At 35.5% G+C, this 16,116-nt stretch overlaps 1 protein-coding gene across 1 annotated transcript in view; it reads left to right on the top strand.

Moving 5' to 3' along the window:
- Positions 1-1,890: 1,890 nt before the first annotated feature.
- LOC133172615 (carbonyl reductase [NADPH] 1-like) overlaps positions 1,891-16,116 on the top strand; it is a 29,241-nt gene continuing 15,015 nt past the window's right edge. Inside the window, exon 1 of the mRNA XM_061307549.1 lies at positions 1,891-1,952. Within this exon, the coding sequence (XP_061163533.1) occupies positions 1,932-1,952 (21 nt within the window). The 5' untranslated portion in view covers positions 1,891-1,931. The remainder of the gene's footprint in view (positions 1,953-16,116) is intronic.

Raw genomic sequence — 16,116 nt, 5'->3', positions numbered from 1 at the left:
TTTTTGTAGATTATTTGCTGATGATAATTCTTTGCAACATTCTACTCATAATATGAAAATTATTGAAAGAGACTTAAACAAAGATCTAAATGCTCTGGAACTTTGGTCTAAAAATGGTTATTGAAATTTAATCCCTCTAAAACTAAAGCAATAATGTTTAGTACAAAGAAAAACATAGAATATCCTAAGCTTCTTTTTCAACAATGTCAATTGGACTTCATCTCTGAACACAAACACCTCGGAGTATTTTTTTTTCACACGACGCTAGTTGGTCACTGCATATTGAAAATCTACTGTCTAATGCCTACAAAAAATTATCTCTTTTGAAAAAATTAAAATTTAAAGTAAATCGAAAAACTCTCTCACTCATGTATACGTCATTTATAAGACCGCAACTTGAATACGCTTGAGTGGTATGGGGATGCTGTCAACATAGTGATAACGATAAGTTAGAAAAACTGCAACTTTATGCTGCTAGAATTGTAACAGGGTTAACAACTATAGCTTCTAAAGATTCACTATACTTTGAAACGGGATGGGAACCTCTTAGTTGTAGAAGACAAGAAGCTAGAATAAAAACTATGTTCAAGCTTCATAATAATTTAGTGCCTGAATACTTAATGGACATACTTCCAGACATGCTCTGTAACACATCTATATACTCTACAAGAAATTCTCAAAATTATGATATTCCAAAATGTCGATTACAAACTTATAAGTCTACATTTATTCCGACCGTAGTTAATGAATGGAACTCATTTCCACTCGAAGTTCGAAATTTACAGTCAATGTCAAAATTCAAATCTAAAATTAGTACTAAAAAATCTGCTTCACCATCATATTTTGATTACGGTAACAGACGACTAAATGTTCTTCAAACCAGACTACGGCATAATTGCGTATTGAATAGCGACCTTTATCGATGCAATTTAATATCAAGTCCTTTATGCTCGTGTGATAAAATTGAGGATACATATCATTATTTTTTTTTTATGTCCAAAGTATGAGAAAGCCAGAGAAGAATTTTTAAATAAATTTTTACAATTTGACAAGATCCACATTCTAGATGCACATGTCTTATTATGGGGGGGGGGGGGTTAGAATCATTGAATGCTGCAGAAAATGAACGTCTCTTTTCTTTTGTTCAAACATTTATTAAACATTCTGGTAGATTTCCTTGTTAGTATTAATTAATGTATCAGTATATGCATTTGTACAAAATTAAGTGTATCTATATATCAGCAAAATGCATCGATTTGTAAACTTTTGCAAATATTGTTTACTTTAAAACTTCATGTTTAACTGTGACGATTTAAATGTGTAATTTACATGTAGGGAGAGGGCGTAATAAGTTTACAGAACTTGTGCCCAATCCCATTGTATTTATAAATTACAATAAAATATGTTCAAACCATTTGTACATTATATCAGATGCGTTTCTATTATGGCTTGGTTCATTTATTGTACAATTTATCAATTCTTTTTATAACTTAGGCAACAATTTTACTATACGATTACTGCATCTATAGCATAATTAATACTTTGAGATATTTATTGAACTATTACTGAGTAAATTAAACATCCACCTGGACTATAACGTATTAATTAAAGTATGAGCCCATACCAACAATTTCGTGAGTTTCGGAGTAGTATCTCGTTACAATTTCGTGTCGTCAGATAGACATTCAGAGAGAACTTTAAATCAAAACAGAGAGGTCTTCGCCCTTTGCAAGTGTGTAAATACAGTCCATACTAACCCATTAACCCGTTAAATCTTACCTGTACTGGATTATTTGTAAGTGGCCTTTATGGCGCATCGTACTGGCATCTCCATTCTTGTTTACATGCCGAAGTCCTAAAACTTAGCACTGGGTATTTCTTAAAGTCATTGTTATAAATACTGAGGACTTGCTGTTTCTTCCTACTAAAAAATGTCCAAGAAGGTTGCAGTAGTAAGTGATATTTTTAGAAATCTACATTTTTTTGTGCTTAGAAAATTGTATTCAAATATGTGGTCGTAATATTATAGAGATTCCATACTTATAAAAGTAGCCACTACAAAACACTTATGGAGAGGGCATTCATATTATTACAAAAGATGTATGAATTAAGTGTCTGGTAGGTCTTTTCTGTGATATTGCAAATTCAGGTAAAAGTAGAACCTAGTTCAAAATCTTAATATTTCTATTTAATTGTCAAAACATTGCTGTGACGTCATGCCTTTGTTCTTGCAGTCTAAAAATTTACCTGTAGCCGTCCGATAATAATAATTAGCAGTCCAATAATAAATTATCGGACGGCAGTGATAACAAAATCGGACAGTAGTTAAAAAACAACAACAAGAGTGAAATCAAGGTATAATTTGTCCAGATACAAAAAAAAAGTTAGGGAGAAAAAATTCAGGGAAAGCGAACGCGAGGAAATTAAGTTGTTAAAATAGCAAATCCAAGAAGAAACTGGAGTTTTAACCTTCCTCAAAAGTAACACTTTCCATTCGTTTTTTTTTTTTTTTTTTTTTTGCAAAGTGTTTTCGATACAGCACTGTGAATAAGCCAACTTAAATCCATTTCTGATAAAGAACCAGTCTGCGAATCTCTTCATTTAACGAGGTTTGTTCGCCAATTACCAAGATGACCGCACTTTTAAAACCCAAGATTTTCATTATATCATCCAATCAAAATTTTAGATAAAAATCCGCATTTTTACTTTAAATGCATTTTGAAGATATCATCCAACACTGTATCTGTATCAATGTCAAAGCACTTAATAAAAAAAAATATTCCGAATCATAAAAAAAAATCCTTCATCACCTGACCACTGTCCATAGTTCCTGCTAAGCCAAACGACTGCCATTGAATGAATGAAACAAAAGAGTACACTCACTGATTTTGCTGTCTAAAGAAAAAAAACCTTTCTCTTCTTTTGTCTACTTATTAGATGGTTTCAGGTAGAAAACTATTGATGCCTGAACTCCTATTGTGTAATTATCGGACTCCTCCAGGTAACTTTTGGACATTTAAATAGCAATGTTTTAAGTAAGATATATGCCTCATACAATTCTATATGTAATGGATATATGCCGAATACTGTTCTATATGTAAAATTATCAGACTGTTTGAGGCCCGTTAGGGCCGAAAACAGCCTGATAATTTTACATATAGAATTGTATGAGGCATATATCTTACTTAAAACATTGCTATTTAAATGTCCAAAAGTTACCTGGAGGAGTCCGATAATTACACAATAGGAGTTCAGGCATCAATAGTTTTCTACCTGAAACCATCTAATAAGTGGACAAAAGAAAAGAGAAAGTTTTTTTCTTTAGACAGTAAAATCAGTGAGTGAACTCTTTTGTTTCATTCATTCAATGGCAGTCGTTTGCCTTAGCAGGAACTATGGACAGTGGTCAGGTGATGAAGGATTTTTTTATGATTCGGAATATTTTTTTTATTAAGTGCGTTTGACATTGATACAGATACAGTGCTGGATGATATCTTCAAAATGCATTTAAAGTAAAAATGCGGATTTTTATTTGAAAATTTTGATTGGATGATATAATGAAAATCTTGGGTTTTAAAAGTGCGGTCATTGGCAAACAAACATCGTTAAATGAAGAGATTCGAAGACTGGTTCTTTATCAGAAATGGATTTAAATTGACTTATTCACAGTGCTGTATCGAAAATGCTTTGCAAAAAACCGAATGGAAAGTGTTACTTTTAAGGAAGGTTAAAACTCCAGTTTCTTCTTGGATTTGCTATTTTTAACAACTTAATTTCCTCGCGTTCGCTTTCCCTGAATTTTTTCTCCCTAACTTTTTTTTTGGTTTCTGGACAAATTAAACCTTGATTTCACTCTTGTTGTTGTTTTTTAACTACTGTCCGATTTTGTTATCACTGCCGTCCGATAATATATTATTGGACTGCTAATTATTATTATCGAACGGCTACAGGTAAATTTTTAGACTGCAAGAACAAAGGCATGACGTCACAGCAATGTTTTAAGTAAAATTATCAGACTGTTTGAGGCCCTAACAGTCTGATAATTTTACATATAGAACAGTATTTGGCATATATCCATTACATACACATTTAATCGGTTCAGTCAATATAGGTAGCTTATTTTTAAAAAAAAAAATGGTTTAATAATATTATAATTTAATAGTGTTTGCCTTTAGATTGTAATGCATTTTTAAACAAAAATGCAAATGACTCAGTGAATGAAAAGGTACGTTTCCATGTTCTCAGGACAAAACGGTTTCTTGAGATGCAAGAATGAAAGCTGTTGTCAAAGTTTGCTATACCGTAAACATACATTCTTATACATGTACAGTATACTGCTAGCATATGTACATGTGTGTACGTGTATATTGAGTATGCGCCATATTGTATGACTTGTGTCAGGTGTATCTAATAAGAATAATTGCACAGTTGTTCAGCAATTTTAACGCACACTACGATATAAAAGGAATCAATATGCAATAAAAATGATCAATATCAGTACGCATATAGAGGTCACTTGTTCGAAAGCAATCTGAACATTTCGAAATTACCTAAAACTCTACGTACCTAGCATTGCAATAAAAATGTAAACGTTGATCCCTTTTTGTGGCCCAACCCTACCGGGGGGGGGGGGCATTAAGAAAACAAAACTTTATTTAATGAGAAAGTTTTCTTTTTTAAACAAATTTTTATTGAGAAGATTTTAAAGACTTTTTTTTTCTATCAACCTCCATGTAAAAATTTAATCCCTTTTGTGGTCTCATCCCACCCTGAAATATGAGTAAAAAAAATCACAGACTGTTTGTAATTAAAGAAATGAACAAATAGGGCGCTTTCGATTTTTGTATGATAAAGTTTGACAACTTAACGCATTTTCGTGCATTACGTTGAAGCAAAACGTATTACGCGACAAGAACGTGCACTGGATAAATATGTTGAACGTCCTAAATGTTGCGTTAAATTAACTGAGTAAATTTTCAATCAGGCATTCATTCTGAACCTTTGGATTAACACATTAAGAACATAAAATTAATTTTGTAATCGATTTTAAAAAATTAAATCTAACCCCTCGATAAACAGCTAGATCTTTTTTTTTGCACGTCATGTTAGACTTTGGACATTTTTATTGAACTTGTAATCCATCTATTCGCTACAAAGAGTGCAGTTTGATTTAAATCTTAATGAAATAGTTCTAATCTAAAGGAAAAGCACATTATTTTGATATAATTTGTTTTTATTTAAATGTCGCAGGGTCACGGTCTTGTTATGTCAATATTAAAAAAAAACTGGTTCGGTCTCAAATACATGTATTATAATTTATTCATGGATAGAGTGAAAACCTAGAAAATAGAAAAACACACTCACAACAAAAGACATAGACAAACACGAAACATAAAGACATTTAAACATTAAAGAAAAGTAATGGTAATTAAGATATTAATTCGACTTTTAGAAGATCGTTACATATATTTAACAAATAAATGAGTTACAAGACATATATTTAAGAAATAAATGAGTTACAAGATTAATGTACATCTTACCAGGCATTAAGCTTGGGGTCGGGAATTTGGCGGGTTTCTTACTTTATATAGTGCACGAGTTAGTAAAAACATGCATAGAAATCCATTGGTCCATGGTAGGTCACTGGTCAGTCATACGTATAGGAAGGCTAAAAAGAGAAATTCACCTGTACAAAACAAAACACTCGCACATGGCTCTCACATACCTGCATAACCGGTTGTATTCGATTAGCTATGCGCGCCAATCGGAATACGGTACTAAATATTGCGCAAAGCATATATTTAATAATAATAATAATTTAATTACAACTGTGACATTCTCCCCTGCTAGGGAAAATGGGTCCTTCCATTTTAAAATTACAAAAATTGCCATGTCCATGTGACACCCTACAGACAAAGTATTAAAACACGAACTTATTTACAAACCAAATAAACATCAAATATGTGACATTCTTCCCTGTATACTATACGTAATAAACTGGAGTAACCTGATGCACCCACTCACCGTATTTGTCAGGTGGTCTCACCTGTCTAGTAGAACGTCTAGGGAGAGGTGTTGGTGTACTAAGTACAGTAGACAAATTGCGATTCAAAGTAGAATCAGTACGTACTAGTAGTAGAATCCTGATAAGTACTTGAACTATGATGAGAAATAGAACTAGGAAGTCGACTTACTCTACGTTGTGGAATGATATAAACCTGTCTATTATCAGAGCCTGAATCAGAGGATTCAAGGCTTGACATTGTAGCGTCACTTACCTTACACTCCCTATTAAGTGTGAAGGAGAAGGGGTAGTATTAATTGTAACTGGGGCGGGTGCCTGAGGACTGGGCTGCTTAATTACAATGTAGGGGTCTCTGTCCCACTTACAAGCCAGCTTATTCTTGCCCTTTAAACCCATATTTCTGATCAATGAAAATCATATACGGTACCAAGTTTGAAGCACCAGATGCGCATTTCGACAAATTATGATTCCGACAAATTATGTCTCTTCAGTGAGACATACACGATCACCAACGTGTATTTAAGATTCTCGGACTTTTGCATCATAGATGCTCTTGTGACGAGTTGCATTCTTTTCTACTTCTCGTGTTTTGGCTGTTTGGTTACGCGTAGGAAAAGCTTGTGCATAACGAGTGAAATGATCTGTTACCACTAAGACATTCTCAAAACCACCTTTACTCTTTTCAAGGGATAAATAATCCATACAAACCAAATCAAGTGGATGGTAACTCTCAACATTTACAAGTTCAGCCGAAATTTTCTCAGGTTTCTTTACACGGCGATCACAGGTCTTGATTCTATTGGTGATCTCTAGAATCATGCCTGGCCAATAGAATCTCTCTTTCATGAGCTGGTTTGTTCTTTCTCTTTGTCTAACTCTCTGAAATATTTACAGACTTCTACTAATATCTTTATCAGCCGATTGCTCTTTCTCCCAATCAATGTCCAAAAAACACATGAATCATGACATGGAGTTTCGGGTAAGGAAGAGATGTTTGACTCACTCTGTGCCTCATCTTGTACAATACCAGTACTTACAGTCATACATGAAGCAGATGTGACGTTGTCGGGTAGGAAAATATTCTCAAAGTAGGGACAGTTTTATCTGTTTGCAGTATGTGCATTACATATGGACTGGACCACATCAGGAATAACGTCTGCTTCTAAGGGTCTTCTGGATAAGCCATCTGCATCTGCATTGTTAATACCCTTCCGGTAACGGATGGAAAAATGAAAGCTGCTCAAAGCAGCCAGCCATCGATGACCTGTGGGATCAAGTTTAGCAATGGTTAGGATGTTGGTGTGGGGGTTGTTATCAGTGATGACCTCAAAGTTGTTTCCAAACAGGTAGTCGTAGAACTTTTCTGTCACCGCCCATTTCAAAGAAAGGAATTCCAACTTATGTGGAGGATAGTTTCTCTCGGTGTTCTTAAAACCTCTGCTGACATAAGCTATCACACGCTTCTCACCATTCTGCTGCTGGTAAAGTACTGCTCCCAAACAATTCCTTGATGCATCTGTATGGAGGAAGAAGGGCTTGTCAAAGTCAGCATAGGCAAGGATCTTTTTGTAATCTGCAAGATTTTACTAAACAAAGTTTTCTTCATGTTTATAAGACGTAATTTTATGAGTAATAGTTATAAGAAAATATATACAGACTTATCAGAGAACTGAGACTCAACATTCGTTATATGTTATGGTTTTCCAATTGAGTAGTCAAAATTACTACGGTGCGGGTGCCGATTTAAAAGGTCTCGGTCGAATAATGTAACGCGAGAATTTAAATTAATGATAGTGAAATTGTCTTACCTGAGCATTGATATGTTCAACAATTCATTTTAACGGCTATATATATAAGTGTCTATCTATCTATTTTAGTTTAATTTAGCTGAATTGGCATACCGGTTAATATTTAAAAATAACTTTGTTAATAGTGTAAATAGCCTTACTTTTTTTTTTACAAGTATTAAAGAGAAAGATGGAAAAGATTATACATTTATTTTTTGTTAAGTAACAGTCTTTACTGTTGCACAGTTGAGTATAGATTTTTACTACGTTTTGTTTATAGAGATAACATCTTTCAAAATCAAACGATAGACATATTTTATTCAATGGCTTTTAGTAGTGCCTATCAAATATCTCACGACATACGATTTCATTTCCTTCTACAGACGTAACATGCCTGCCGATAATTTTTATTATGTGAAGACTGTGGAAAGAATTTTACCAAAATATCCAATTTACGTCGGCATCAGAGAACTATACATGGATCAGAATCTTTTTCGCTGCCTGACCTACAGAAGAAGCTTTCACAGAAGGGATAGCTACCTTCCCATATTAAAAACCACCCTGGCATTGCACACGAAGAATCAAAACAAAACAATGGTTTTGTCCCGGAAACTTTGCCACAAAACCCCGACAGCACCGGAAAAGAAAATGAATGTCCTAACATCAAAAATTAAGTAGGCAGTGGCGAGTCACAAAATATCTAAAAAGGTAGAGAAATCATTGTTTGATTTCTTTTTCACTAGATATTTTGAACTTTTAAAATTTCCAAATTTATGACTACCATTGTTATTATTTTTATTATTACAGACAATCAAGCCGATGATACACAAGATAAAAAGGAGGACTGCATAACAGAAGAAAATGTCATCGAATGAAATTTGGAAAAAAAATTCCTTGAGGCTACTGAAAAAAGCAAATATGATCCCATGACCATTTATTAGCCTGCCTTTACCCTAAAGCAAAGAATCCTCAACGAGTCACTAATTACACTCAGTACGTGGACAAATTCAACTTCACGGGCATCCCGTTCCCTATCCGGATTGACGACATCCCCAAGTTTGAAAAAAGAGCGGCCTTTCTATCAATGTATATGGTTATGAAAATAAAGAATTCTAACCCCCCCCCCCCCATCTAACCAAAGAGAAAGGATTAAAACATTTTGATCTCCTTGTCATCAACAGAGGAGAAAACTCTCATTATTGTTGGATCAAAAATTTTAATAGGCTGATGAGTGGTCAAAACAATCATGGACTTGAATAGTTCTATTGTCAGTACTGTCTTTTATGGATTTACCAAAAAAAAAGCGTCTCCTCGAGAAACACATGTCTTACTGTCAAGTGCACGGTGCTCAACGAACTGAAATGCCCACGGAGGAGGACAAATGGCTTGGGTTTACCGATGTCTCCAAGCATCTCAAAGTTGCATTCGTTGTATATGCAGACTTTGAAATCATCCTCTAGAGGCATTATGGCTATCAACCGGATCCTAGCAAGTCATCAATCATTAAATTAGCACATGGCATGCAGACTTATGTATAAAGTTGTAAGAATTTTGCGGGAGACTAAAGAAATCACGTAACATATCGTGGTCCCAATGCTGTCGACGTATTCATTGACCATATGGTTAATCTTGAAGATCGGCTTGTGAAGGTCCTATATAATCCAAAACCCATTGATTTGTCTGACGAAGATATAAAGGCTTTCCGGAAAGCGATTGCTGCATCTGCAACAGAGATCTGGGGGTGATGTCGTTCGTGATCATTGTCACTTGACGGGAAAATTCCGGAGTGCAGCTCATAGTTCCTGTAATTTGAACTTTAAGAGAAAGAATCCCAGTATTCTTTCATAATCTCAAAGGCTAATACAATACACCACATCATGAGTGCCATCGTCAAGTTCAAGGACAAAAAGTTCAACTGCATCCCCAGAACCACGAAAAGTATATTTCTTTTCTTTGGGGAGGCTAGACTTTGTTTACACTTTCAAGTTTATGTCTACGTCCCTTGAAAAACTCTCGACCAGTCTGGCCAAAGAGGGCTTACATAATTTTTTTTGCCTTGAAGCATTTGTTGCCTCCACTCATCCTTGAAACAAGCAAACAAAGTTCCAATTGCTCAGCAGAAAGGGAGTGAACCCGTACCGCTACATGAACTCCTTCAAATGATTCTGACTAAGACTATTTACACGCACAATGGGTCTGGGACGTCTTTGAATTTCTAGGAATTGCTGTGATTTCACAAAGATATGCTAGGGCTAATAATCATTATCTGCAGGTTTATGATCCTCAAAAACTCTCATACTATCTTATGTATCTAGATGCCAGTAATCTGTATGGGTTAGCTATGTTACCATTCATGACTTCAATTGGTTACCCCGCAACGAAATTGAGACTCTCGACGTTAGCTCCATTCATTTTGATTGAATACGTCTTTGAGGTCGATATGAAATATCCCTCAGAATTGCATTACCGCCAAAGTGATTACCCTTTACCTCCGGAATCCTTGAAGATTTTCCCCGAGATGCTATCACCTTATCAAAAAGAATTCTTAACCATACTTGGCATGAATGAAGGCTGCTCTACAAAATTGGTGACTAATCTCTAGAACTATGGGGTACATTATAAAAACTTGTGACATTACATGTACCTATCATTGGGGATGAAGCTGAGCAGGGTCCATCGGGTTCTGTCTTTCAATCTGAATCCTTGGCTTAAAGCCTATATTGATTTCAATATCACCATGAGAAAACGGACCAAGAACGAGTCTGAAAAAAAACTTTTTTAAACTGATGGTTAATAGGATCTTTGGAAAGACGATGAAAAACGAGTAGACATTCAGCTTGTCCACCACAAGAAGAAACTCAGAAAACTCTCAGCCAAACCTGGTTTCCACTCGTTTAAAATCTTTAACGAGGACTCGGCCTCTGTAGAATTGAAAAACAAAAGCTGATCCTCAATCGACCTATTTATGTTGGGTTTTCCATTTTGAACTCTCCAAGATCTTAATGTACATGTATGATTTCCATTACAATTACATCAAGGAAATGTATGGTTCAAATGCTAGTTTATGTTTAACAGACACAGACTCTTTGTGCTACGACATATCCACCGAGCATATTTATGTAGACATGCAAAAGGATCAGCACCACTTCGATTTTAGCGACTAGGCACGTTTCCTCTACAGCAACCAAAACAAAAAGGTCCTAGGTAAAATGAAGGATGAATGCCTAGGTCATAACATGCGAGAATTTGTAGGGTTAAAATCTAAGATGTAAAGTTTTCCCTATGAGAAAAAAGTTATCAGAAATGACGATGAATTTTTTTTCCAATAAGAAAAGAAAAGAGTTAAAGGCGTGAGTATGGTAGTCGTGCAATCAAATATACAATGTGACAGTTATAGGAATTGTCTTTTTAATAGAAAGCCCCAAATAGAGTAGATGGTGACTTTTAGATCATTTAACCATCAGATATACACTATTGCTCTTAACAGAATCAGTCTTAGCCCCTTTGACGACAAAAGGTACATCCTGTATGATTGTATTCACACTTTAGCACATGATCATTGTAAGACATATTAGGTGTTACACATAATAATGAGAATTTAGTTTTTTTTAATGAAATTGCCACTTTTTTATGTTTTGTTTTTTTGTCATCCCATTTGCAAAGTAAAACATTGAATCGATTGTAAATCAGTATTATCTTTATACTCGGTCTATGTAATATGAGAAACTTATCTTTGTAATATGAGAAACTTCTATTTACATAAATAAATTGTGTAAAACATAGAGTTGTTATTGCTGTTTTTAATTAAACAAAGGATCCCGGGGCCCCTCCGCGGATTTCTGGGGTTCCGGATTCCTGGCACCCGGGGTCCAAGGGTTTCGGAGACCTTGATTCCGGTGTCCAGTTATTCCGGAAACTTGGATTCCCGTGTATTTTAAAGAGAATGCCAAAATAGTCATAGTGTAATATTCTACACATTTTTACTTGCAAATGGTATGCAAATGAGCTCAAGGGTAAATATCTTTAAAACTATATACACGAACAATTTTTCCCCACTATAAAAGATGTCAAGGGGTCAACATGTTTACTTGCAATCTGTGCTCGAGTGTTTACGTCTGACCTGACAGCTTGAATAGGCATGTGAAATATAAATAAGATGTGCAGGAATTTGAAGTGTCAAGGCAACAACAACAACAACAGCTGCCTTTATCGCTGCAACACCAACTACCTTCGCAGCCCCAACAACAACAACAACAACAAGATTTTATCTTTCAGCATCCATTTACAGTCAATGCGTAAGGACCATCCTGCTCGGGTTTTTTGTAAAAACGTTGTTGCAGAATTGCGTGGCTTTATTAGCGATGGCAACCTTAATATGACATCATCAATGTCACAGTAAATCCCCCTGTCGAGTTTATCAAAGGCATTCTGTTAGATTTAGAGCGAGATTCATTTATTCACCCTGGAACGAGGAATCTTGTAATTCTCGACGATCCTATGTCTACGGCAGCCAAAGATTCCAGAATCAATTATTTACAGAGGGTAGCAATCAAAGAAATCTGTCAGTCGTGGCCGTCAATCAAAATCTGTATTATAACAAAGATCCTACCCAGAGATGAAATTTTCACTAGCTGGTCCTGTTTAATAACCTCGAGAACAGTCAGCAAGTAATGACTTTGGCTCGACAGGTGTATCCCTATAATCCCCAGTATCTGTTAAGACATTTTAAAGAAGCCATTTTCAAACCTTATGGACATCTACTGAACGACCTGAACCCCACCACACCAGAACATTTGCGCCTGCGTACAAGCGTCTTGAATTTTATAAAATCACAGCCTTCAGATGGCCTCTCTCGTTCTCGCAAAGACGCACCTAGCATTCAGACGCATCTAGAGCTAGATCAATCAGGAACCTATCATTTTGCGCAGCATTTTTCAGCTGAGCAATCGCAATTCCAAGAAACGGCACCTACCTATCCGGATTTAGAAGACATGCCTTCCTGTGACGATTGTGGTCTTGTGTTCGAAAGCATGCACAACCCCAGAACCACGAAAAAAGATGGTGCCCGGAAAACTTTGCCCTTAAAAGGAAGGGGAACGATGCGGAAATGGTGGAGTACAATCACCTGCAAAATTGAAACCATTCAAACCAGAGGAGATGGAAAAAAAAAATATAAATGACCGCAAACATGAAGTTTTTAACGTTCTCGTGGATAAAGCCAGAGAGAACAACGAGACAGAATGGGACCAGAAGTACGATAAATATAAAAAGAAGGATTAACGCGGGAAGAGGCCAGAGAAAAGACCGAAGAAAAGATAAAGTCAAAAGACTTACAAACGTTTGGTAAGACCTACGGTAAGAACTACGCCGCCCTTATCCAATACATTCTACAGGTAAAACACGGTTTCTGTTCATGCCACTATCATAGACGATGTAGCCGACTTCATTTCTAGGGGTTACAATGAACGTACCGGGTAAGTCCCTCAGAATGGCTCTAAGTAAAAACAGCCCTCGACGAAATGTGGGACAATGAAAGCGAAATGGAATCTGACGAAAATGCAGACAGTGAAACAGAAGAGTACGACATTGAAAAATCCGAGGAAAATGCTTAATTAACTTTTGAGAAAAAAAAAAGAAGAAAAACAGTTATTATATTTATTATCAATATATTATTTAATAATGTAATATTGCATTTTTGTATAAATAAATTTAAAAAAAATAAAGGAAGTGAGTTGTTTGATGTAAGAGTAAACAACTTAACTCAATATATTGCATTTGAAAACTGATGCACAATATTTTGTTTAATAAGATTTTTTTTTCATATGCATGTCCACAAAATATTGATAAGTATCTTATGTAAACTTTGCATAAATAAAATATAGAAATACATCAAATGTGTTGTTTTGTGTAAATATATACAATGTTTATTAGATGAGAAAACCATTTATTTCTTGATTATATGATTCAAGCAATATATATAAAATTAAATGATCAAATATATGATTCAATTCTCGGTCGTCAATCAAGGAAGTAACATGTCATGGGAGGAGTGTTTCGAGCAAGTTTATCACAATCCTGTTAATGCTGCGCTTTTCCGGAGCCAAACAAACTGTATCGATATGTGCGCAAACAAGGAAAATACACCCTGAGCAAATATCTGATCAAAAAATGGTAACAGAGACAAGAAGTGCACATTCTACCAAGTCCTATTCGAAGGTGTTTCAAGAGAAAATAAAGTCATCACCCTTGGGATTGATGATCAATGGGATGCAAATCTCATGGACATGTCCAAATATGCTAAGCATACTTTCGTTCTCGTTGTTATAAATACATGTATTTTCTCCAAGTTTCTGTGGATGTGTCCTCTAAAGAACAAAAAAGGCCAAAGCATCAGCATAGTATTTGAAGACATACTTCAAAAAGGTCGATGCCCTACCAGAATTCGTACTGATAAGGGTCAAGAATTCCGATCCCGAGCCTTTAATAATCTTTTCACAAACAGAAATATGGAGCATTTATACGCTCAGAACACTGAGGTAAAAACTAATTTTGCAGAAAGGGTGATTAAAACAAATAAATCTAACATATATAGATACATCAAGTACAATCAGAAATATCGTTTTGCAGATCATCTGCAAGACTTTGTCATCAATTATAATGCAACATACCACAGAACAATAGGCATGCCTCCCAGAAAAAAGTGAAGATTCAAGTTTGATGAAATCTTGCCACCCTGAAGAGGGGGATGGGGTGGTAAGGTAAGGCTACCTCTATAAAAATCATGATATTTTGGGGTAGGTTGGGGTCAGAATGGGGATAAAAGTTTTACTTAGGAATATATAATAGAATATATCTGCTGATGAGGAACACTTGAGCATTGTGGCCCATAGGGTCTTGTAAGTTTTGTAATAGGCTATAAACCTGGGATATTTTCCCTCTGTCCTTTTCTTTTTTTACTTGGGCCAAAAATTTAAATGGAATAATATAAGAAAAGATTGTCTTTTTTTAAATTGATAAACTTTTTAGGATTTTAAACTGTGTAATTCATACTGCAGCTGGAATGGTATCTTTCCCAGATCTGTAAAAAAAAAGTTTTCTCACAATCATAGCTTTGATCTACATCTTATTACAAAAGGACACAGTCAGAAATCTTTTTTATGATTTGTTACAAATGTCACATGGAACTCCTATTACTCAAGAACGTAAGTTCTACACTCAAATCCCTTCAAAAACACACGACTTTCTCCAGAGCATGCAAAAATGAATAAATTATGTTTAATAATTTGAAAACAACTCACTGAACCCTCACCTGATTTGTTTAGAGAAGTAAATATACCCCTTAGGGTATAGTTATCATACATGAACCTCTACAAAAAGCTTTAACGTGTGTAAAACTTCATCACATAGTGTTAATTCAAGTTTATCCTAAGTTTGTCCAAATCATGACCTCCATGGGTAGGGTAGGCCACAATAGGGGATCAAAGTTTTACATGGAAATGTAAAAGAAAAAATCTTAACAAATCTTCTCAAGAACCACTGGGCAAGAAAAAATTTAACTGTGAAAACTTCATAACATAAAATCAAATACGTTCTTTCAAAACTCTACTCCTCCTACAGCTTTGACCTTGGATTTCATTAATACTTGGAGCACAAGTACACTATGCTAAGATACATAATTCTGTTGATTAGTTGATTGTATGTTGTTTCACGTCCCGTTTTTCACTCAAATGGTCGCCCGCGTGGCGCAGTGGTTAGAGTGTCAGCTCTAGAGTCGCGAAGTAAGGAGTTGATCCTTCCGTCGCGGGTTCGAATCCCACTGTGGGACGTGGAGAGCGGTCCTTCGGATGAGACCGTATAAACCGAGGTCCCGTGTCGCAGTAGGTGCTGGCACGAAAAAGACACCGCACTGCCCAATGGCCGTAAGTGCCGAGCATAAGACAAAATTTGCAGCTCTCCACCGGCAAGTGGTGGCGTCTCCATATGAGTGAAAAATTCTCGAGAGGGACGTTAAAAACATACAATCATTCAATCAATTTACTCAAATAGAGACGTCACCATTTACCGGTGAAGGGCTTCAAATTTAGACCTTTACTCGGCACTCATAACTCTGTTTATTGGTTTTTGATTTCCTTAAACACAGTTGCCATGGTAAGTAAAAAAGGTATTTTTGTGAAATTCATTCAAACCGCTACTCTTCCTAGAGTTTTGGTTCAGTTTAAATGACTGCACAATCAGCCTTTAATAATTTACATAATTCAGTGACTAAAAGAAAATGCAGAAAAAACGCTTTTTTTCGACCCTTAT

Source organism: Saccostrea echinata, unplaced genomic scaffold (genome assembly GCF_033153115.1).
Source record: "Saccostrea echinata isolate AGI-Se365-2 ecotype Australia unplaced genomic scaffold, CSIRO_AGI_Sech_v1 ptg000054l, whole genome shotgun sequence".
NCBI classification, from domain to species: domain Eukaryota; kingdom Metazoa; phylum Mollusca; class Bivalvia; order Ostreida; family Ostreidae; genus Saccostrea; species Saccostrea echinata.
The sequence above is the reverse complement of the archived record's forward strand: the minus strand, read 5'-3'. Positions and strand labels throughout refer to the sequence as shown.